This window comes from Eschrichtius robustus, chromosome 12 (genome assembly GCF_028021215.1).
Source record: "Eschrichtius robustus isolate mEscRob2 chromosome 12, mEscRob2.pri, whole genome shotgun sequence".
Taxonomy (NCBI): Eukaryota; Metazoa; Chordata; class Mammalia; order Artiodactyla; family Eschrichtiidae; genus Eschrichtius; species Eschrichtius robustus.
In genome coordinates, this window is record NC_090835.1 from 105,270,567 (window position 1) to 105,295,358 (window position 24,792).

Below are 24,792 nucleotides of genomic sequence, written 5' to 3' on the forward strand. Positions count from 1 at the left end.
TGTGATTTGCAGTTTTCATGATGCTCATGTGTTTTTAAGATCTGTATGAGAAAAGGTTCTTACAGATCACATAGGATTGTGCGTTAGGCTTCATGTGTTCTTGCAGAGTTTGTAGACGTCGCCTTTAAGGGACGTCTAGCAGGATGGGGAGGACTTGGACTTGAACAGAAGGGAGGTAACAGTGTGAGCAAATGGAGGTGGGAGTGTGGGGTGTGTTTGGGGTGGAGTTCTTGTGTTTATTTATCGGTCCCTCTTATCATAATTGATCCTGGCCTTGGTGCCTTGAAGGAGCCAAGGTTAGGACAGTGCAGGGGTGGTGGGTGACAGCATTCAGAAAGGGAAATGTATAGAGAGCAAATTTTGTACTAACCTTTGTTGTATCTACTTCATCTCCATTAGGTAGATGTCTTCTGCGTTTCGTGTATACTCCAGAATCATTCTTCATCCATATAGAAGTCTGTCATGTAAATTGCTTAAATTTTGGAAGTTATCCTATCTCTAAAATCAAATCTGGTTGGACGTTGCAACCTCCAGCCACCACCTTTCCTCCCCCGCCTAAGTCTTTCATACACTCATCCTTAGGAAGTTCTATATCATTTTCCTAAAATCATTAATAAAATGTAATTAAATACTTGCTCAGCTGCTTAAAAATGTGCATTATTGCACCAAAAAAATAGAGCTACTCAAAATTTACAATGTGAAGGGAAGTAAAATCTTGCATTATTTTCGATTAACTCTTAGTGTTGAAACCTTGTGTCTCCCATGTGTGAGGTTAAAAATCTGAGAAATTCACTAGTTTTAAAAGTGCCATTTGGGAATTCCCTGGCAGTCCAGTGGTTAGGACTCGGTGCTTGCACTGCCGTGGGCCCAGGTTGGATCCCTGGCTGGGGAACTAAGATCCCACGAGCCGCATGGCACGGCCAAAAAAAAAAAGAAATGTCATTTAAGGGGGAAGGAAATGAAGGCCTGTGTTGATCTGAGTGTGTGATGATTCACACCTCTCTTTCTGGCTTGCAGTTTGAGGGCTGGGGAGTGATGCTTTTATTCTGGGCAGGTCTCTCTGAGAATAAGCACAGTGTGTTAACAAGGCAAGAAAGTCCCAGAATCCCGCTTTCTTCTCCCTTTCTCCAAATGGGCTAATGACTTAACATTCGTGCATTCCTCCTTCACATGTTCCCTCTCTTTGCAGATGCTGTCACAAAGTTCTTCTAACCGCCCCTTCGATAAAGTCAAACTGTTGGCGCTCACTTTAGTGCATCCACTCCTGAGATGCCAGCTCACATCTCCCTGCCCAGGGATCAGCCACCACAGCCAATCCCCTGAGCCCCGTGTGCTTGGCCTCTGTCCTCTCAGACCATCCCCAGGCACAGATCTCAGGCGAGGTGAACCTGAGCTTTGTCCAGAGTCAGACTGCTTGGTGAGGCCACCAGAGATTTCTGGAAGGTTCCTTGATTGAAGATTTCATGGTGGGTTTTGTTTGTTTTTTTTAATTAATTTATTTGTTTTTATTTTTGGCTGTGTTGGGTCTTCGTTGCTGCAGGCGGGTCTTCTCTAGTTGCAGCGAGCGGGGGCTACTCTTCATTGCGGTGCACGGGCTTCTCATCGTCGTGGCTTCTAGTGTTGCAGAGCACGGGCTCTAGGCGCACGGGCTTCAGTAGTTGTGGCACACGGGCTCAGTAGTTGTGGTGTGAGGGCCCAGTAGTTGTGGCTTGCAGGCCCTAGAGCGCAGGCTCAGTAGTTGTGGCGCACGGGCTTAGTTACTCCGCAGCATGTGGGATCTTCCAGGACCAGGGCTCAAACCCATGTCTCCTGCATTGGCAGGAGGATTCTTAACCACTGCGCCACCAGGGAAGCCCCTCGTGGTGGGTTTTTCAGCATGCCCTCTAGGATGAGGTGCTACCCTTTGGGGGCATGGACTTTCTCCTTGAATATGACCAGCACGGTGCCCAGCACATAACAGTGCTCATGAAACAGCATTTCCCTCTTTTTCCTGCAAGGGAGTTCCAGAAAAAGAACCACAAGGAGATTTCAGAAGAGAGACCATGATGTACAATTGAGGTAGATCAGGAATGTTTTGTGGTTGAGGGTGATTTGAACCAAGAGTCAAAGCATAGGCACATTCGTTCACCAGATTCTGTAGTCTCCCTGGTATAGTTCAGGTACTGCTACAGGATAAGAATATAATAGTGACAGAAACAAACACGAGAGTTTGCAGTCTGGTGAGTCAGACAAATGTTCATCAAATAATTGTGTAAATAAATATAAATTTAATTGGAACGTGACCTAAATGTCCAGTGAATAGGGGGAAATAAAGTAAACGTGTTTTTATATTTTTTTCTTGAAATACAGTTGATTTACAATATTGTGTTAGTTTCAGGTGTACAGCAGAGTGATTTTTTTTTTTTTGCAGATTATATTCCATTATAGGTTATTACAAGATATTGGGTATAGTTCCCTGTATTGGGTATAGTTCCTATTATTATAGGTTATTACAAGATATTGGGTATAGTTCCCTGTGCTCTACAGTAAATCCTTGTTGTTTATTTTATGCGTAGTAGTTTGTAACTGTTAATCCCATACTCCTAATTTGTCCCTCCCTTCTCCTTCTCCCCTTTGATAACTATAAGTTTGTTTCCTATGATATGACATGTTCTTTTGATTTAATATTATATAGCCATTGAAATTGTTTCAAAGAATTCTGAAGTGATTGCAGTAACACTGGTTATTTAAAAAGGGGTGTATAAAAGCATAGAGTGTAATCTCTATTTTACAAAAACAAATGCATGATTGCCTCTGCACGGGTAAGTTGGTTATAGCACATTTTTCTTGTTTCTAGAGGTAGGCTTGTAATGATATAAACTCCCTTCTTAGAACTGCTTTTGCTGCATCCCATACATTTTGGATCATTGTATTTCCATTTTTATTTGTCTACAGGTATTTTTTGATTTCTTCAATGACCCACTGGTTGTTTAGTAGCGTGTTTAGACTCCACACGTTTGTGTTTTTGCAGTTCAAACGCATTCTAACCACCCTACATTTCACTCCCCAGGGGAGTCCCTGTTGCCCCCTGCCTCTCGGGGAGGCTCTCCAAGATCAGCGAGTGGGTCTGACCCAGGCTCCTTTCAGATTGCTGCCTCTGCACTGGGACTTGGAGTGTGTGAGATTTTGCACAGGCCCTTTAAGAGGGGAGTCTCTGTTGGCTACAGCCCTTTGGGCTCTCCTGAACATAAGCCCCACTGGTTATCAAAATCAAATGTTCTGGGGGCTCATCTTCCCCGAGCAGGAACCCCAGGCTGGGAAGCCTGATATGGAGCTTGGACCCCTTTCTCCTTGGGGAGAACCTCTGCAATTGTGATTATCTTCCCATTTGTGGGTCACCAAACTGGGGCATGTGTCTGACTATATTGCATCTCTTCCTATCCATCTCACCACGGTTCTTTCTTTATGTCTTTAGTCGTGGGAAATCTTTTCTACTGGTCTTCAGCTCATTCTCGTAGATGGTTGCTCTGTAAGTAGTTGTAATTTTGATGTGTCTGTGGGAGGAGGTGAGCTCAAGGTCTTCCTACTCAGCCACCTGGGCCACCCTCTCTGGTGGGTGTCTCAAAATCTGGGGGTTTTTTTTCCCCTCCATCAAAGGGGACAGGAATTGTTGACATACTGCTTTCTAGAGTACTTAAAGCAAATGTATTTCCAGTTTGAATATTACGGCTAATGAAATTACCAGAGTGATGCATTCTTAATTTTGCTCCTTGATGCTAAGTGCACGTGACAGGTCTGCTGAGTGCTGCCCCTTTGCCATCCAGCGGCAGGCGGGGACTCACGGGGACTCGTGCGACCCCAGCTGCTCTGCCTGCCTCCCTGGGAAGGGGCTGCGTTCAGCTGTGTCCTCCCTCCAAGCTTCAGGAGCCCAAGGCTCACTCTGTTGCTGAAAATTAGGAACCACAAGCATTTCTGGTGGTTTACTGTAAGATGCAGTGATCTTCCTACAGCTTAAGGAACAGGTTCTAAAAAACAAGTATCAGGTAGAACTATTTTGCACACATTTTCAGGCTAACCATGAAAAAAAAATGTCCACTTGTTTAAGAAAATGCCACGATTTATGCTTTGTGATAAAAATTGTTTAATGATTATTAATTGTCAAGCACCATGACCAAATATTTCCAATATACGCAATGTATGTGATGGACAAATTAGTAACGGAACAATCAATACTCTAATACAAAAATATCAAGAATAGGCAGTTTTAAAAAAGAAATTTAAAACTCTAATTAAAATATGAAAAGATTTTAAACATCACTAATAAGAAATAAATATAAAAGCATACATATTAAAGGATCAGATTGGCAGAGATGAAAAAACTCACAACACTCAGCATCAGGAAGGAACTGGAAATGTGACTTCTTACTATCAGGGGGAATATTCATAGACACGTTTCTGTAAGGCTGCTTGCCAAAATATCATGACAACTTAGAAGATGCACATGCTTTTTGACATGACGGTTACCTTCCTCCAGGATTGCTGAGTACAGCATTATTTATGTCACGTGACCATCAGTGGGGAGCTCATTGGGCCTGGTCCCTCTGAGCTGTAACTCACTGGATTCAGGGCTTACACTTAGCCCCAGGAGAAGCCCAAGTTGCTGTGCTGGTGACCAAAAGGACATTTATTCTGGACAGAACGATCACAGATTCTAGAGCAGGGGCCCTGACATGTTGTCAGAAGGAACACTTTTCACTTCCTTCCATCAGATCACTAACATCTGCACAGGGCCGTCCTGGCAACTCTGCAGATGAAGCCTCGCCCACGTGGCTCCCTCTCCAGGGCTCAAAGGCTGCTTTGAAATCTTCCTGCAGATCCTTATCTAGGACAAATCCCGTTTCTCCACCCTGTCTGGACCAGAGATCGCGGGGCCTGAGGCTGTGAGGAAACAGCAGGTTCCTCCGTTTCTCACTTCTTTACCACCTTTGTTAAAGCTCTGAGTTTCAGAACCTGGGCCACGTGGAGACCCCGAGTGTGCCCCGCCCCCCCAAGAATGGTGTTTGCTCTGTTGATGTGAACGTCTCTACATGCAAGTGCCCTCACATGCTCAGAGTGGTGAGTGTGGGGAGCACATGATTATTGTGGTGTGGATTGTGTTTTCACGAGGCAGAATCTGGGACTGGAGACCTACTTACATACACTTGGCACTGATTTACATACCAGCCCCTGACAAGTCACTCCAAATACTTGTCTACGAATTCAGCTACATGGTGCAGCCAACCACTGTTGTAGCCAGATCTGGTATTAAGGGCTTCACACACACGAAGTACTGAGTAGATCTGTCAAAACGTAATCGTGATAATAATAAATCAGGGCTTCCCTGGTGGCGCTGTGGTTAAGAATCCGCCTCAGGGGAGATGGGTTCCACCCCTGGTCCGGGAAGATCCCACATGCCGCGGAGCAACTAAGCCCGTGCACCACAACTACTGAGCCTGCGCTCTAGAGCCCGCGAGCCACAACTACTGAGCCCGAGTGCCACAACTACTGAAGCCCACGTGTCTAGAGCCCGTGCTCTGCAACAAGAGAAGCCACTGCAATGAGAAGCCCGCAGACCGCAACGAAGACCCAACACAGCCAAAAATAAATAAATAACTTAAAAAAAAATAATAAATCAGCTCAGGCAGCTCACAAATACAGCTGCCAGTAGCTGCTCCTTAGCCCTGGTTCCTTGTGCTGGAGCGATGTCTCAGTCAACATTCTCTAGGGAAACTGTGCCTTTCTAACCCACCGCAGAAAAACAAAGAAGGAAAAGAAACTACCATTTCTTTACTGTCTTTCGTCTAGTAGGCACTGTGCTAGTGCAGTTATTTCCCATTTTTTTCTATTATTTAATGTGAAATCTGCATAGTTTGTGTAGTTGGTTGGAGAAGAGAACACACAGGAAAGATCACGTGGATTGTGAAGTCTGCCTGTAGGGCTTGCACTGCGCAATCTGCACCACTGCACCGCAGCTCTTCGCTGACCTGAAACCACAGAGAGTCCTGAACCCTATATATATATTACGATCTTTTTCCTATACCTACACACCTATGATAAAGTTTAATGTATAAGTTAGGCATGGTAAGAGATTAACAGCAATAACCAATAATAAAATAGAACAATTATAACAATACACTGTAATAAAGTTATGTGGATGTGGTCTCTCTCTCAATATATCTTATCGTACTGTACTCACCCTTCTCCTTGTGTCTGTGTGACGAGATGAAGTGAGGTGAATGACGTAGGCATTGTGACATAGCGTTAGGCTACTACTGACCTTCTGACCGTATGTCAGAAGGAGAATCATCTGCTTCCTGTCATCCTGGATTCTCAGCCGTGATGATGTGGATGGTTGGATGTCAGGAGCAGACGATGTCCATGGTGGGGGAACCCAGGCGGAACAGAGCGGGACAGGAGAGATTTCATCACATTACCCAGAATGGTGCCCAGTTTAAAACATGAATTTTTTATTCCTGGAATTTTTCAGTTAATATTTTTGGACCGTGGTTGGCCATGGGTAACTGAAACTGCTGAAAGCGAAACCACAGCTAAGGGGGAGACTACTGTACCATTTTCCAATAAAAAGAGTCAGGGTTTCTTGGAGAAAAGGCTAATTCTGGCGCTGAGGTGGAAGATACAAGATGAACCTGGAGCATCTTAATAATGCCAGCAACTAAGAGAGTGCTTTTTAAAAAAAAGGATGGAAATGTCAAAAAAAGCTGACCTGGAAGAGCTCCCAATGGCTCAAGCTGGAACAATGTGAGCAAAAAAATAAATAAAGATAGCATTGGATTATTACCCAGAGGATCCAGTCGTCACCAGGATACCCCAGTAATAATTACTGTAGGCAAGATGTGGTCCTGAATGCAAACATTCTGAGGGAAACTTAAAGGAGACACAGTATATTTGCCTCAAATATTTCCTCCAAATATTTATTAGTAACTTTTTGCTCTTATTTTCTTTAAAAGACCTATGAGTATTCAAAGCAAAAATTATAACATTGTATTGTGGGGTTTATAACGTGTAGATGTAAGATGTATGTCAATAGTAGCACAAAGGATACAGAGAGGTAAATGGAACTGCTCTGTGGAGAGGTTTTTATACTGTCCACGTATGAAAATAGTACACTATTAGTTCTAAGTGGATTGTAATAGGTGAAAGATGCATACTGTAACCCCTGGAATGACCACTAAAACAATGCAAAGAGGTGTCGCTTAAATGCTAGTAAAGGGGGCTTCCCTGGTGGTGCAGTGGTTGAGAATCTGCCTGCTAATGCAGGGGACATGGGTTCGGGCCCTGGTCTGGGAAGATCCCACATGTCACGGAGCAACTAGGCCCGTGAGCCACAACTACTGAGCCTGCGCGTCTGGAGCCTGTGCTCCGCAACAAGAGAGCCCGCGATGGTGAGAGACCCGCGCACCGCGATGAAGAGTGGCCCCCGCTTGCCGCAACTGGAGGAAGCCCTCGCACAGAAACGAAGACCCAACACAGCCAAAATAAAAAAAAAAAAATAAAATAAATAGTAATTAAAGGTGCTAATAATTTAAAAAAAAACTTTAAAAAAAATGCTAGTAAAGGAATTAAATGGAATACAAAAAGTATTTGTACGCTCATAGACCCTTGAGCCATAGTAACCAAAACCAGCAAATAACCCAAATATCCATACGTAGAAAAATGTATCAAGAAACTGTGATATGTTTATATAGGAGAATACAACTCAGAATATAAAGGAGCAAACTACAGGGGCACACACTGTGGATGAATCTCATAAACACACTGCTGAGTGAGACAAGCTGGCCATGACACATTATTGTAGGATGACAGGCAAAATGAGCCCGTGGTGAAAAAAATCACAAGAGTGTTTGCTTGTAGGGGAGAAAAAAATTGCCTGGGAAGGAACTTTGAGGGAATTTTCTGGAGGTGATGAAAATATTCTGTTCTTGAAAGGGGTGACGTACACATGGGTGCATTTATTTCTCACAGTTAATGTCTGTGCCTTTCAATGTATGTACCTCTTACCTCATGAAAAACAATTGAAAAAATAGTGAAGCGTGGGTAGTAGCGTGAAGTATTGATGAAACAGAAATGGCAGATAATTAGTAGTCACTGAAGCTGGGTGACAGGTCTCTTTTTTTTTTTTTAATATATTTTTCTTAACGATATTTGCTTATTTATTTATTTTTATTTTATGGCTGTGTTGGGTCTTCGTTTCTGTGCGAGGGCTTTCTCTAGTTGCAGCAAGCGGGGGCCACTCTTCATCGCGGTGCGCGGGCCTCTCACTGTCGCGGCCTCTCTTGTTGCGGAGCACAGGCTCCAGACGCGCAGGCTCAGTAGTTGTGGCTCACGGGCTTAGTTGCTCCGTGGCATGTGGGATCTTCCCAGACCAGGGCTCGAACCCGTGTCCCCTGCATTGGCAGGCAGATTCTCAACCACTGCGCCACCAGGGAAGCCCCGACAGGTCTCTTATAGCATTTTGCTATTCTGTAAATGCTTAGAATTTTCTGTAACAAAATGCTTTTATGAAAAACGGAAATTGGTCTACAGTGTTAGCCGGTGAGGTGTTGGTTTCTTCGTGGAGGCGGGAGGGAGAAGCGATGGTGGGGTGTGTCGGGAGGCCGGAGCGAAGCTGGTATTGCTCCTGGCTACACGTGTGTTCACTCTGTAGTGACCCATCGAGGTGCCCGTGCATGATTCCTGCATATATCTCTGTATGCATGTTACACGCCAATAGAAATTTAAATGCTACATATTTACACAAAAATCCTAACTCAGTATCTCAGAATAACAGCAGGGTTTTGTCTTGTTTTGAAGCGGGACACGTTCACCGATGGTCTCATCAGATGGATTTTAATATTCCAAAGTATTCACGTCCTAACCCTCAGGTGACCCCTTAGAGTCTTCCAGTTTTTGCCTCCATTTGGTAGGTGGCGTGATTTTTATTTTTTATGATGCGATACTTTTTCCAGAGAAGCTCACCAGGACCACGACTCTTAGCACAGAGCCCCGTGCACAGCGTGCACTCAGAACCTGCAGAACTGGGTTGAATCAGGAGTAAAACTAGTGGAAGGGATGCCACGGATGGTAAGTAGGCAGTGCAGGTGAGGCTGAAAGGCCACGACCCAGCAGCACACGCTTTTACTTGATAAACTATTTGGAACAAGTTCACCCAAAGATGTGAGTTTAAAGTGATGGTCTTCAGCCTTGACCAGGCCCTGTAATCACCTGGAGAGCCATAAAAAATACCGATGCCCGGGTCTCACTCTAGGGATTCTGATTTAATTGGTCTGTGGCACTCGGATTTAAGGAATTTTAAAAGCCCCCCAGGTGATGGTCCTGTGCAGCCAGGGGTGAGAACCACTGACTCAGGGCTATCGATGCATTAGCTGCAACTGACTTCCGTGTGTGCTACGGGGTCTCCGAAAACAGCTTTGCCCTGTTAAAAGCAAAGAACTACTTCTTACTCGGCAGCAGGAGGAAATGTCTTCTTAGCAGATCTATTTTTGTGTCACTTGCTTTCAGAGTCAGAGGTGGTTTCAGACATGGTAGTTTGATTTAGTCTGTGTTGAAAATCATAAATAGCCTACATGTACCAAAAAAAGATGAGAAGAATTTGCCAACACGTGGAGTGCATTATGTATTTTTCAAATTTCTCCTGTGATTAGTAATGAAAATGATATTGCTGGGGCCTGATTTCCTCAACTCAGCCCTTGGCCATTTCCCCAAGTTATTCCAAGTCTTTCCAAGACACTTCAGCACTCTCTCAAGGGGATTATTCCCAAAGGTGAAGAGTACTAGACACTGAAATCTCTGCACAGTCTGTTCCTACTGCATAAGTGTCCTCCTCCAGAACCTCAAATGACTAGGGAGGCTGCATCAGTAGTGGGTCCTGAAGTGGCAGCGGGTGGGCTCTGAAGACAGGCAGACTTGATTCTCAGTCTCAGCCCAGCCACTCAGTAGCTGTGGGGCTTTGGACAAGTTACTGGACTTGGAACAGCTATATAAACCTCGTTTTCGAGACAAGGCATCCTTATACTGAGTGCACAAGCGGCAGTGATTCTTCATCCCTCCCTGTATCCAAGCCCTTTGAAATGTGACTTTACAGCTGCTCCCACTGAGAGGTGGAATCTGTTCCTCCAAACCTTGCATAAGGGCTGGCCACTAGAAGGCAGTAGGCATGCCAGTGGGCCAGCTTGGGACCTCGGCTTAAAAGGTCTTAGACGCTTCTGCTTTTTCTTTCAGAACCCTGCCGTCTCCATGACAACAAGCCCATGTTAGCCTGCTGGAGGATGAGATACTTCAGGGAGTAGAACCAAGGTGCCCAGTCGACAGCCAGCTCCTCCCCAGAAGCAGAGCCCCCTAATCAACCTGCAGCTGACCACACATGCATGAAGGAGCCCAGCTGAGACCAGAAGAATTGTCTAGCTGAGCCCGGCCTGAGCTAGGTGAGTATTGGGGTGGTTTGTTATGCAGCAGTAGCTAACCAATACATACGCCCACTGCAGACAGGATGCCAGGATTCAATGATATGTTCATCACAAGTGACTTGGCAAACAGTAGGCACCCAATAGGTGCTGGTTTCCTTTTCCCTTTGTTTAAAGTTGGATCTCTTGAGTTATACAGAAATTCTTGTCGTCATGTATGCCTGTGATTGGTGCTTAAATGCACTCAGTGCCCCACCCGACAGGAGGAAAGAGGCAACCAGAGTCTGACCACTAGGGCCCAAGGCCAGATTGCAAAATAAGAAGCTTGTCTTTAATCTGTTCCCTCCAAATCTAAACTCTGGAGGTCAAGGTTGTGGACAGATTTGAAGACATTGGGCTCCACCCTCTGGGGGCCCCATCTTCCTTCCTTTGCTGTCTGATCTCTGGAAAGGGGGAATGGGCCCACACCGAGAAGCAGCTGGGATGCAGTGGTTGAGCTTTGGAAGCTTCCTGCTTGCACCCCTCTGCTCCCTCCCTGGACTTGACACTGTTTCTCCCCACCTTGGGTCTGAGGAGAGATGTTGGTAGGGCAGAAAGGACTCCTCAGCCCCAAACTGACTTGAAGTTGCAGCTTTCATCTTTGAAATAAATAGGATTTTGGCCTTCTACTTTGTAACACAGGACACCCCGCAGATCATATCATCATGCTTCCCTGGAAGAACACCTCTGAGTTCTCAACACCCAAAATGCACAGCAGCTACTTATCTCGCCATACATTGTCCAGCTGAAGTTCATACGTATAGAATTTACACTGAGCCTTCAAAACTTAATACAATATTTTAACCTAAACGGCACGCTAGAAAAGCTTCATGTTGCTTTCACACATAATTGGTAGATGGTCAGAATCACGCTAGTCACTTTGCAAAGCTTTGGAGTACCAACCAAGGAGATGTACATATTTGATGTTGCTGGTCTAAGAGGGGCCACTGCTGTTGAATTGTGTGGTGACCAAGAAGCAATGCTTTAAGCATTTTACATTCTAATACAACATTTGTAAGCTATATCTAGGTGCCGTATTGTGATTTAGGAAATTGGTAGTTTTTCAATTCACTTGCTAGTCCTTATCATTTTTCTTATTTAAAATAATGGAAAATAGGTTTTCCTTGGAGTATTCACAGAGATAATCTGACATCTAAGGCACAGGATACTGACATTAATGGCAGAGGACTTTCCAGTCTGTCTTAGTTTTAGATTTGTAAATACCTTCCAAATTACTTAACTTCTATTCTTCCAAATCTTATAGTAAAACTGACGCTCCATAAGGTTGTACTACAAATATTCTGCTGTTTTTCGTCCTCTCTGCATAGAATTGGGGCTGTGCATACTCCAGTTTGAGAAGCGTGTAGTAGTACAGCACTTGGAGTTGATCAGAAAACTTAGATGCAAAAATGCACTATCACTATAACCTCCAATAGCAAGAAAATTATTAAAATCGGTTCCAAAAGGATATTTTTAAAAGCATCTTAAAATTGGTTCTGAAGGAGTTTTAAGGAGTCGTATGAAAGGTATTATGTATTACCTTTAGACACAGACTTCCTTAACAATTTGGGAAGGAGCAACCTGGGGCCTAGAGGAAGGATTCTGGCAAGAGAACTAATTTCAGGTAGGGTACCTTTCAGGTACCCATCAGCGAGCTTCTGGGTGGGCTCCCCAGAAGCCTAGGCCCGCCCCCAGCACTAGCCCCGCCCCTACCCGGGACCGCCTCAACACGTGCGGCCTGCCTGCACTGCGCATGCCCGCGGGGAAGGGGCGGGGCGAGTCGAACCCCGGCAGGGCCTGCGTGGAGAAGACCATGGCCATGCTGTGTCGGCTGCGAGAGGTGCCCCGGCACTTGCTGGTCTGCGAAAAGTCCAACTTCGGCCACGACAAGTCGCGCCACCGGCACCTCGTGGAGACGCACTATCACAACTACAGGGTGAGTCCACACCCCGGGCCCGCGGACCGCGCACCATTCCGCCGGCGGTGGAGGACTGGGGAGAGCCGCTCTCTGCTCCAGGGGGCCCGCCCTTGGCGCGCGGAGGGGCGAGGGGGGGGGGGGCCTCGCCAGGCATGCTGGGAACTGTAGTCTCTAGCCGCTCCAGGCCTGTGGTTTGCGTCGCCTCAGGACTACAAGTCCCAGGATGCACCGGCGCGGGGCGCTGTTCCGCCGTCGGAGGGAGGCGCAGGGTGGCGTGCGCCTGACAGAGTTCGCCGAGCCGCTGGCCACTTACTCCGGCCCAGCCCCGCCGCGGGTGGGTTGCGTCCCAGGAGGGGCGGGGCCGGGACGAGGGACTGGCGGGTGTGCCGCGCTGCCCGGGACGGACCCGCCCCTTCCCCACCCCGGCTTCCTTCCCCCGCCGTGCGCCCGCGGGTCTTTGCAGAGCCTCGTGCCGAGTCTGTCCGGGAAGCTGCTTGCCCTTCTGAACCGCTTATGGGAGCTAGTTTGATACCTGAGAAACCTCCCCCTTTGCCTGATGCCTTCCGCGTTGTCCAGCCAGAGTGCCCCATTTCGGCAGCTTTTGCAGAAATTCGCCGAGGCTTCCCTGCTCGCATGCACAACTTCAGAGCGATTTTCGCTGTTGCTTCGTGAAAATGTCACCCTCACGGGCGCCTTTTTCGCGAATGTGGTGGTTGAAGCATCGGTGAGGTTAATTATCAGTTTATCCAGGATCTGCTGAGAGTAGAAGAGAACATCCCTAATTCCCAGGTAGTGTCTGCTGAGCGGGCTTCACCTACCCATTTAAGTGGAGAGGGCTTCAGAATAAACCTTAAAATGAAAATGCTTTAAGCCTTTTACACTTTAGATCGACCAGCCTAATCTCAACTCAGGCCTGACTGGCTAGTTTCTCAGACACAACTGGTGACCCTGGTTCTTCAGGGACAAACTGGTGTCCCGGCTTTGGGAGAGTGGTTTTTCAAGGTGTGGAGCACCTGGCCGACGTTTGAAACCTGTCAGGTTGATTATCTCTGCTTTGGATGGAAAGCTCATCACAGACAGCAGTCGGGGATGTGTACCTTATCTCTCCCGTCCCATCTGTAGAGTTTTTCGATCTGGAAAGTGTAAACATCCAGCAGACTGCTGCTTCCATGTAACCTCTTAATAATTGGTGTCCCTAAATTCCTTATGCCCTAAGGGACAGTTCCTTTGATTCCAGCCTGGTACTAGGATACACAGATCTAGGGATATTCAATTGTACTATATTTCCCTAAAAATTAATGTAGTGATAGGAACGGGACATAAAATATATTGCTCATTTGCAAAAGATAAAACACAAGCAAGGGCTTCCCTGGTGGTACAGTGGTTAAGAATCTGCCTGCCAATGCAGGGGACACGGGTTCAAGCCCTGGTCCGGGAAGATCCCACGTGCTGCGGAGCAGCTAAGCCCGTGCGCCACAACTACTGAGCCTGTGCTCTAGAGCCTGCGAGCCACAACTACTGAGCCCACGTGCTACAACTACTGAAGCCTGCACGCCTAGAGCCCATGCTCCGCAACAAGAGAAGCCACCGCAATGAGAAGCCACGCACGGCAACAAAGAGTAGCCCCCGCTCACCGCAACTAGAGAAAGCCCGTGTGCAGCAAGGAAGACCCAATGCAGCCAAAAATAAATAAATAAATTAAATAAATTTTTAAAAATTATTAAAAAAAAAAAAACGCAAGCAAGAGCTTCCCATTAAAATTGTTTTGCTCATTCAACTTTCCTGTACTGTAAGCTTGAATACAGAAATGGAAAACTTGAATTGTCAAATTTCTCTTTTCCTGAGATTAGTTTTTTTTGTTTTGTTTTTTTCTATTTTTATCTTTGTCTTTAAAATTTTTATTGGAGCATAGTTGCTTTACGATATTGTGTTCGTTTCTACTGTACAGCAAAGTGAATCAGCTATACGTATACATATAGCCCCTCTTTTATGGATTTCCTTCCCATTTAGGTCACCACAGAGCACTGAGTAGAGTTCCCTGTGCTGTACAGTAGGTTCTCTTTAGTCATCTATTTTATACATAGTATCAATAGCGTATATATGTCGATCCGCATCGCCCAATCTGAGATTGGTGAATGAATTTTGGAGTTTTTCTGAAAGCTGTGGAGGAATGGTTAGCAGCCTTCATGATGTATCGTCCCTAAAAACCTGGGTGTTGATCTACATGAAAATAAGACTTGTTTAAACCTATAATGGAGTATAATCTGCAAAAATACTGAATCACTATGCTGTACACATGAAACTAATGTAATATTGTAAGTCAGCTATGCTTCAATTAAAAAAAATAAGACTTGTTTATATTACACATTCCAATAGGTTTCATTTCTGATTCCTGAATGTGGGATACTATCAAAAGAACTGAAAGACCTGGTCATGGACTCTGGACCCTATTACTTTGTGAAGGATTTACCTCTTCATGAGTTAATCGCACACGAATTCATCAGTACTTTTGTCAAGAAAGGTAAGAAAAGCCGTGTAGTGTGTATGAACGCGGTGAGATGAGGAAGTCCAGGGAGATCACATAGCAATACCAGGGTCCTTCTCTTGTTCTGAATAGGACTGCTGGAGGTCGTCTGTGTGGTCAGGTGTGTGCATCCCTCCCTCCGTCCCTCGGTAACTCAGCAGACTCTGTGTGCCCTCATCAGGTGGTGGTTTCTGATTGCCCTGGTCCACAGGTGTTGTGTGGGGTGTGGCATATGAGGGTTAATGGAGAGGAAAGTCTTTTGACCGCTGTGTTCAGATGCGCTGCCGTTGGGTGTGTGGCTGCAGAGACAGACCGCTGTTCTCCCCGCAGTCCCCATGACAGCTGTCTGGAGAGGGTGGTCTCCTGATGCAGCCACAGCTGCTGCCCCCACAGTCAGGTGCTGATTGGGGTTCACCATCTTCTGCTTAGACTTCGTGGCTCTTAGCCTCGCCTGCGCACCTCATTCCCATCTGTGTCTGCTGGGTGGATTGGCTTGTTCCAGTTATTTCCTAGGAACCACTTGTTTGAAACTATTTCAGCGTGTCTTTAGGGATCCACCCTCACTATATACATCACTGCACAAGGGCCACTGACATCTTGTCTTTGGTCTCACGGACATGATTCCTTTCTTCAGTGCTGAAGCTTGATGCTGGGGGATTCCCTGGCAGTCCAGTGGTTAGGATTCCTTGCTTTCACTGCTGAGGACCCGGGTTTGATCCCTGCTCGGGCAGCTAGGATCCCACAAGCTGTGTGGTGTGGTCAAAAAAAAAAAAAAAAAGTCTGAGGCTATTTTGTTAACAGTGTGGACACTGGCCATGGACTTTTACATAGCTGACCCGACTTAACCCTGGCAACAACACTGTGAAATAGGCCTGCAACCCCCATTTTACAGGTGAGGAAATTGAGGCTCAGAGAGATTGAGTAGCTTTCTTGACTTCACACAAGTTTGTGGCACATTTTGAGCCTTCACCTGGAACTCTGCCTCTCAAGTGTGTACGCTCACCTGCTCTTCCACTTTGTGCCCCTCTGCCAGCATCCCCAGAGGTATGCGCTCCATCCTGAGTCCATTTTCTGCTCGTTGGTAGCCAGCTTGCACAGACAGGCCCTAGGCAGAGGCGTGAACTAGCTGTGCTTGGCTCTGCGTGTCCTCCAGCTTGGCTGAGTGAGCTGAGTGAGCTGGAGCAGTGACCCGGAAGATTGTTATCCTGTGAAAATAATCCACTAACTCTTTGCAGGTGTGATTTTTTTTTTTCTTAATTTCTCCTCTGGGTTTTCTCTTACAGGTGCGTGCTACGCACTAACGTACAACACAAATATTGACGAGGATAATACTGTGGCCCTGCTACCAAACGGTAACCACACTCATTTTTTCTTCTTTCTTAATTATGGAGGAAACACAAACGGTAGAAAAGAAAGAGTCAAGTCATTCGGATGTGTGTAAAGTGAAAGTCCCCCCTTTCATCCCCGTCCCTCCAAACTCACTACTGTTCTCAGCAGGCATTCTTTTTTTTTTTTTAAAGAATCAATTTTATTTATTTATTTATTTTTGGCTGCCGTTGGGTCTTCGTTGCTGCGCGCGGGCTTTCTCTAGTTGCGGCGAGCGGGGGCTACTCTTCGTTACGGTGTGTGGGCTTCTCATTGCGGTGGCTTCTCTTGTTGCGGAGCACGGGCTCTAGGTGCACAGGCTTCAGTAGTTGTGGCTCGTGGGCTCTAGAGCACAGGATCAGTAGTTGTGGCGCACAGGCTTAGTTGCTCCGCGGCATGTGGGATCTTCTTGGACCAGGGCTCAAACCCATGTCTCCTGCTTTGGCAGGTGGATTCTTAACCACTGAGCCACCAGGGAAGCCTAGTACATACAGTTTTAATTTACTATTTTTAATGTCTTGAAAATATTCCAAAGAAGAAGTATACCATAATTTGTTTACTCTTTTTTTAATAAAAATTTAGATAGTTTCTAGTTTCATTATAATAAATGATGTCTTTGTACGTATAATTATAAATAATACCCTTGTATTATAAATAAGATACATGTATGAATAAATAATATCCTTGTATTATAAATAAGATCCTTGTGTGCACTGGTATTTAACTGCTCAATTTGTCTTGCTTTCTCTTAGAGAACACATTGTATTTTTAACATCTCTTTTATGGGAATTATTTGACTTATAGGGAAACTAATTTTATCACTGGATAAAGACACTTATGAAGAAACTGGACTTCAAGGTCGTCCATCTCAGTATTGTGGCAGGAAAACCATGAAGTTTAGTAAGTATTATGTATGCTCACTCCATCAGTTTCTAACAAGGTAGTAGTCTTCCTGTAGCAATTTGAAATTAAATGTTTGAATTGCCTCTATTCTCTTTGTTCAGAAAAAGTGTGGCTTTTTCTGTCTTTAAAACTCCTTACTCCGGGGGCTCTCGGGTGGGCATCAGATAGGATGAGATAGATACTGCTGTGCATCTGTTTGTCTTCAGCTGTCGGCTGCATCTTGAAAAGATCACAGACTTGGACATGGTCCATTAGATACATACGTTTTGGGTCACAAATTCAAAGTGGTGAACCCACTTGTTCTTTTTTTTTTAAATTGAAGTAGAGTTGATTTACAATGTGTTAATTACTGCTGTACAGCAAAGTGACTTAGTTATACATACATATACATTCTTTTTCATATTCTTTTCCATTATGGTTTATCACAGGATATTGAATATAGTTCTTTGTGCTATACAGTAGGACCTTGTTGTTTATCCAGTCTATATATACCAGTTTGCATCTGTTCCAACTTGTTCTTAATAAAGAATTTCCTTTAATTTTCCCAAGTTTTGTGATGACTAGTAGAAATTCACCCATGAGTGAAGAGGTGTAGTTCTGCTGATGGTCTGGCTTGAATGTCAGTAGTTACGGCTGCCACCTCCACAGCTAGGTTAGAGTTGATCTCTGCCCTTGGTCTTTGACTAGGAAAAATGTGAATTTAAAACACCTGTTGTGGGACTTCCCTGGTGGCGCAGTGGTTAAGAGTCCGCCTGCCAACGCGGGGGACACAGGTTCGAGCCCTGGTCTGGGGAGATCCCACATGCCGCGGAGCAAGTAAGCCCGTGCGCCACGACTACTGAGCCTGTGCTCTAGAGCCCGTGAGCCACAACTACTGAGCCCGCGCGCCTAGAGCCCGTGCTCAGCAACAAGAGAAGCCACCGCAATGCGAAGCTCGTGCACCACAACGAAGAGTAGCCCCCACTCACTGCAACTAGAGAAAGCCCATGCGCAGCAACAAAGACCCAACGCAGGCAAAAATAAATAAAAATAAAAATAAATAAATTTTAAATCTAAATAAAAAATAAAACGCCTGCTGTAATTATCTCTCAATGCCAGAAATGCCCATCAGAGGCAGAGTTTTGGTTTGGTAACCCAAAGGGAGGGCAAGAAATACAAAATAACTTTTTTTGTCCATAAAATTTCTTAAACTCCTGATGTTTTTAATCTAGCATGTTTTACACAGTGCAAGCTGTGTGTATATGAATGAACTGTTTATTCCTCTCCATTTTTTTAAGTTGTTTCCATTGATTTGATGGATTTATCCTCTAAACTGGACTCTAAGAAGTATGAAAGAATATCTTGGGCTTTCAAAGAAAAGAAACCATTGAAATTTGATTTTCTTTTGGCGTGGCATCAAACAGGTATGAAAAATATAATGTGTAACGATGGAGTGGTTTTGAAATCTAATGGTTAATTAAAGGGGAGTAGTGGGGATGGAATGGTGATTCATCCCAGTGGTCAGGGATGTTGTGTACGTAGATGGATATAGGTGTCCCCCACTTTTCGAAAGTTCACGTTATGCTCCTTTACTTTTACAAAAGCAGAAAGTGAAAATAGTGTTGAGCGTGTGTTTTGCAGTGAGCTGCTATAGAGGCAGTGTGCACCCCAGCAGCGAGAGTGGCACCCCAGCTCCCTCCCCCAGAATTGCACTCAGCATCTTAGCCGCTAGCCGGCAGAGCTTTGAACTGTGTCTTTGAGCGTTTATTTCATGCATCTGTTAGCAAGATGTGTCTTAAGGTAATTGCTTCTTCGCTTTATGCCATTTCCACTTAATGCAAGGTTTTGTAGGAACACTGTACTTTGGGATGGGGGGAAACCTGTAAACATTGTTAAGGAAACTGCTTTGGCCTCTCTGGCATTCCTGAGAGCCGTAGTCCGGGATCATCTAGGCATGCAGCTGTCCATCTCCATCTCCTTGGGTTGTGTGTCAGTCAAGAGCTCCTGAGGGTGGTCTCAGGGCAACTAACCTTTGTCCATTTCTCCCTTTCCCTCCTCCAGCTTCCCTCCAACAGCCTTGGCTGGAATGTTTTAAAATAACTCCAGTTACACTGATAGACACAGACTGCTTATTCGTTATTGCAGGGTAGTAATCAGGCATATCATTAAATGTCAGATTAAATTTGTTGTACCTTTTAATTGATTAGAACAATACATTTAGTTCAGAGTTTCATGTTCACCAAACATTTTAATCGGCTTACAACTGCCATGTATCTCGCTCCTTTTAGAAGTGTATCTTTGGCCCAAAACAAGATTATAATGAAACAAATCACAATTACGATGGTGTAGTTCTCTCTTGGAGAGGAGGGAAGCCCATAGGTCCATTTTGGAAATAGGTCCATCTGTCTGCTCCTCCTAGGAAGTTGATGGTCACTGGGTGCTACAGGGTTGCCTGTGTGAGGCCTAGGTCTGTAATACTTGGGTGCTTCTTCTGTGTGTGGTGCAGACACAGAGGGCAGAGAGGCTGACATCTCAATCGTATGAAGTCTTTACTGAGGGCCTCCTATGCATTGGGTTCTGGAGACCACTGTGTTCCTAAGACTCCGAAGTATTTTAAGGGCTTGTCAAGACCTGTGAAACGCCTGAGATTTTACCCTCTTAGCAAGCTAAGAAGTTAGCCAGCACGTTCTCGTGGGCTCTGGCAGGAGACACGAGACCCCTGGTCAGAGACAGAGAACCTAATGATTCCCAGCAGTAGCAGTGGCCAGAGCATCGGCCTTTGCACCAGTTCACCAAGGCCTGGTTCCTGCAGGGTGATGCATGGTGGGCAGGTGATGCTGGTGCAAGCAGGGGGTTGCAGTACAGGAGGGGAACCTGGAGCCTAAGGAATTCACATCCTTTATGTTGGGCAGTGAGCCTGCTGACCTTTGCCCTGGAGGGAGGGAGGAGGTGGAGGGAGACATTATTTCTAATACACTGGGCAGTAAGCAATCCTGCCCTCTGCTCCAAGAGGGCCACTATTTCCGTCTTCCAGGGCTATTGGAAAATCCTTCAGGATACACTGGATCTTACTGGGTTTTAAAGACAAGCTGGACTGAGATTCTGTCATTCAGCTCCTCTTCTGTTTCCTTCTTCAAGAGTGTGCAAATATGCTCCTTTCTCTGTAGAGTTCACTAATTTTATTTAAACATAAGTAATGCTTTGGGTTTTATTTATTAAGTCAAAAGTTTCTTAGTAGAGCAGATGTTGAGACTAGTATGGCTTGAATCTGAAAGCCTTATGATTTTCCAGAAAAAGTGTGACAGAAGATGAATGGTGACAGAACTTTGGCACAAGGAGGCGAAGGCTCCTTAAACTTAAATGATTTTAATTTGAATAAAGCTTTGTACAACCTCCTCTGGCCTTACTTCATCCTGCCTGCTTCCTGAAACCCTCAAGTGGGAATGGGGTGGATTCAGGGATGCACTGCACTTGTTTACACTATTCAAGTGGCCTTATTTGGTGTGTTTGAAGGTGCAGAAGGATCAGCGATGATGTCATACTTTTCCAGTTACCGGATTCAGGAGCATCAGCCAAAAATAGTGCTGAGCACGATGACAGACGTGCAGTGCCCAGTGCTGCAGAGCGGCGAGCTCAGGGGCCAGCCGGGGGCGGCCTGCAGCGCCCAGGAGCTCTTCGAGTGGCTGGGCGCCGTCTTCAGCAACGCTGCGCTGTGCGTATGAGGGCTCCCGGGTCCCGGAGGGCTCGGGCTGGCTTCTCGTTTTCAACAGGGGTTCAGTACTTTGAAAGTGATCGTGTAGTGGATATAAATGCGTTTTCTTTCTCTGTTTTGGTTACAGAAATAATGAGCCTGATAATTTCATATCAACCTACTGCTGTCCTCAGCCAAGCACAGTGGTGGCGAAAGCTTACTTGTGTACAATCACTGGTTTCATCCTTCCAGAGAAGATACGTCTCCTGTTGGAACAGCTGTGGTGAGAAAAAAGAACAGCCTTTTTTGCCATTTTTGTCTTGCTTGTCTCCGCCTCTGTAGCGTTTTAGGGGCAGCGCTAATGATTCCAGATTCCGGGGTCCTCTCACAACGTGTCCCCCTCTTCCCTTGCTTGGGCTCACGTGCAGTAACGTTATCATCTTACGTGATGTAATTATCCCTGGTGGTATTGCCACGTCCTTGTCCTTGTGGAAAGAAGAGAGCAGAGCTTTACGTGCTTCTTGAGAACAAACTGCTCATTTTTCTTGTTCTGCTTCCCCAGACCATTTCGGTGCAGTTGAAGTTACAGTATCACTTAAGAAAACGGCAGTACTCTATGGAACACATTATGATCTGTTTTAAATACTGGATTTCTGCAAAATGCTTCACTTTGAAATGGGTGGGAAGAGGAGCTGACCACCTCTGAATCCAAATCATATCCAAGATCTGCCCTGGCTCTAATATCCATGAATCACTGGGCACCGGTAACATGCCACGGGTTCTATAAAGTAGCATTGGATTTTCATTCTGGGAGGTGTTATGTAAATACAATGTGAGGAAGCTCAAATCCCGTATTGAAAAGAATATAAAGTGAGCATCATGCCTTCTGAGTCTTCACTTGAAAAATGTCTAAGATTTAAGTGTTGAGGGTTTTCCTTTTTAAATCCAACATCCTCTTTCACATTTATTAGCTTCGTACTTTTATTTTCCTCAGTAAGAAGGTTGAAGTTTAAAAAATTTGATGGATTTTAAAAAAGAAATTCGATGAATTATTCTGCAGTGTTTCAGTTTACAGAGCCTCCGAAAGCAGCACTGTTCCAGGGAGGGAAACGATTCTTACCCACTTCTTGGGGATTTTTTTGTTCTTTAAATCTTATATGCTCTTCCACAATAAGGGTAGGAACGGCTGAAGTTTGTTCTGTGCGCTGCATGTTGGTGAACCTTTACTGAATTCACAGTATAGCACCAGGAGTTTAATTTCTGTCTCCTAATTTTTATAAATGAAAGCTAAGGTCAAAGCTTCATGGGAGCATCAGAAATACCACTTATCCTGAATAAGTAAAAAAAATAAATGGGACCGTTCCTAACTCTTCCTGTTTGTTAAGAAGTGTCTGTCTTTTTCAGTCGCTACTTTGACGAACCAAAGTTGGCCCCGTGGGTGACGTTGTCGGTTCAAGGCTTTGCAGACAGCCCTGTTTCCTGGAGAGAGAACGAACACGGTTTCCGAAAAGGAGGAGAACATCTGTACAACTTTGTGGTTTTTAGCAATCGGGACTATTGGCTTCAGTTGGCTGTTGGGGCAAATGATGACTGTCCACCGTAACGAGCACAGAGTTTGAAGTCACGTTTGTTTATGTTTATGCTCGTTTTCCGTATTTCTCTGCAGTATAAGGACTGTGTGTTCACTCAGACTTGGGTGATGATGACATTTCTCAGATCAGCATCCGTTAGCATCTGCTCTGGACTCGGGCCCGTCCTGTGACAGGCTTGCCATCCGGTGGAAGCTCATAGTTGATTTCTCCCTGTCACTGTGAGCCCAGGGTGTGGGCTACTGCGTGGTAACTTGGGCCACGATGGCCAGGGACCGGGGGTTGTGGGACCACTGGGTAAGATGTGTGCTGTGATTGTGAGTTTTTCACATCATAATAACAAGAAATCCTTAACATCATACTTACCAGAGCCAGTTCCTGCATTAGTGCTGTTCATCTATTACCTCATTTAACTCTCACATCAGTCCTGTGAGGGAACAGAGTGTACATAAGCTACTGAAGTCACCTGCTTGTGGATTCACGACTTGATCTCAGATCAGCTGGTTCCTGGGTGTGTGCTCGCTCTCCTGCTTCTGGGTCAGGAGGGATATTTGGAGACTGTATATTCATAAAGAACAAGTTGAATTTTGCAGTAACCTATAAGCGAAAAGAATCTGAAAAACGTGTGTGTGTGTGTGTGTGTGTGTGTGTGTGTGTGTATATATGTAAAACCGAATCACTGTGCTGTACACCTGAAACTGACATGACATCATAAATCAACTATACTTCAATTAAAAAAAAAAAGTGACTTCCCTGGCAGCATAGTGATTAGGACTCGTGCTTCCCCTGCAGGGGTGCGTGGGTTCGATCCCTGGTCGGGGAACTAAGATCCCACATGCCACACAGCATGGCCAAAAAATAAAAGTAAAAAAAAAAGTTGAAAGAATTTTTTTTTCCCCAGCAATATGGCTGATAAGGACCAACTGAAAACTACTTAAATTTCTGGAATGCCTATCAAGAACCATATTTTTAAATGTTTCAATGAGCTGCAGAATAAGAATTCTCAAAAGCTAAATAATTTATTTGGCCACATGGAATTAAATTAGAAATAAGTAACAGAAAGATCCTTGGAAATCCCCAAGTATTTGGAAACAAAATAACTCAGAAGTCAAAGAACAAATCTAAAGAGAAATTAGAAAGTAATTTGAAATGAATTTTTTTAAAAAACTAGAGTTTGTGGGTTCTTGCTAAAGCAGTACTTAGAGGGAGACTTGTAGCTTTAAATGCCTGTATTAGAAAGGAAAACAGGTCTCAAATCAGTGACCTCAGTTTCCACTTTAAGAAACAGTAAAAGAAGAGCAAATTAAATCCAAAGTCAGCAGAAGAAAAGGAATAATAAAGATCAAAGTGGTAACCAGTGAAATAAAATAGAGAAAAATGAATCCAAAAGCTTGTTCTTTGGGAAAATCAATAAAATTGATAAATCTCCAGCCAGATTGGTGAGGGAAAAAAGAGACCAATTACCAATATAAGGAATGGGAGAGGTAACATCACTGAAGATCCCACAGATGTTAAAATAATAGGAACACCTTTATACCAATAAATTCAAGAACAGGTGAAATTGACAAATTCCTTGAAAGACACAAATTGCCAGAGCTCACTCAAGAAGAAACAGGTAAAACCTTCCTATAACCCCAATGGGATGGCTTCAGTGGTGAGTTTTACCAAACATTTGAAGAAATAATACCAATTCTACACAAATACTGCCCCTCATTCTATGGGGTCAGCATTACCCTGGTAGCAAAATTACCGAGGTATCCTGGCTGGGCAAACACATTGCAAGGAAAGAAAACACTACAAAACAAACATTCCTCATGAACGTAGGTGCAAAAACTAAGCAAAAGTTTTAGTAAATTGAAACCTATGATATAATAAAAAGGTAATATGGCCATGGGATTTATCCTGGGGATGCAGGGTTGATTTAACATTCACATAATCATTTCAATCAATACTAGGAACGTATTTGACAAAATCCACGATCTAGTCCTGTTAAAAACTCTGGCAAACTGGGAATAAAGGGGACTTCCCCGATCTGATTACAAGACATCTGCAAAAGCCCTACAGCTAACATCAGACTTAATTCTGAAGGGCTGAATCTTTTTCCCCTAACATCAGGAAGAAATCGGGGATGTCTCTGATCATTGTACTGGAGATTCTAGACTGCAGTCAGGCAGGAAACAGAACATCCAGACTGGAAAGAAAAAAACAAAATGGTCCTTTTTTTCACAGATGACATGATCATCTTTGTAGAAAATTCAGTGGAATCTATAAACAAGATGTTAGAACTAATAAGTGAGTTTATCAAGGTTGCAGGATACAAAGCAATGTACAAAAATCAATTATAT

At 44.7% G+C, this 24,792-nt stretch overlaps 1 protein-coding gene and 1 non-coding gene across 3 annotated transcripts; both read left to right on the forward strand.

The window, feature by feature from the left end:
* The first annotated feature begins 819 nt into the window (after nucleotides 1-819).
* Nucleotides 820-892, forward strand: TRNAA-UGC (transfer RNA alanine (anticodon UGC)). The gene has a single exon. It is a non-coding gene; the product is annotated as a tRNA-Ala (tRNA).
* An 11,352-nt stretch (nucleotides 893-12,244) lies between these two features.
* RPP40 (ribonuclease P/MRP subunit p40) lies at nucleotides 12,245-22,808 on the forward strand. 2 transcript variants are annotated; one of them, XM_068559009.1, is made up of 8 exons: nucleotides 12,245-12,414; nucleotides 14,773-14,917; nucleotides 16,204-16,272; nucleotides 17,090-17,185; nucleotides 18,466-18,591; nucleotides 20,681-20,879; nucleotides 21,007-21,141; nucleotides 22,263-22,808. In XM_068559009.1, exons 1-8 carry the CDS (start codon nucleotides 12,292-12,294, stop codon nucleotides 22,459-22,461), a joined length of 1,092 nt encoding a protein of 363 aa, XP_068415110.1. In that variant the 5' UTR covers nucleotides 12,245-12,291; the 3' UTR covers nucleotides 22,462-22,808. The 2 variants fall into 2 exon arrangements, with proteins under 2 accessions (XP_068415110.1, XP_068415111.1); XM_068559010.1 differs by lacking the exon at nucleotides 22,263-22,808 and adding an exon at nucleotides 21,421-21,739 and having other exon boundaries at nucleotides 12,259-12,414.
* Nucleotides 22,809-24,792: the final 1,984 nt, after the last annotated feature.

Excerpts from the sequence above, each read along its gene's own strand:
- RPP40 (XM_068559009.1), top strand. The coding sequence starts at position 12,292 with ATGGCCATGCTGTGTCGGCTGCGAGAGGTGCCCCGGCACTTGCTGGTC. Across the intron at positions 17,186-18,465 it reads CAGGAAAACCATGAAGTTTA|TTGTTTCCATTGATTTGATG; the intron begins GTAAGTATTATG and ends CATTTTTTTAAG. Across the intron at positions 21,142-22,262 it reads CTCCTGTTGGAACAGCTGTG|TCGCTACTTTGACGAACCAA; the intron begins GTGAGAAAAAAG and ends TGTCTTTTTCAG.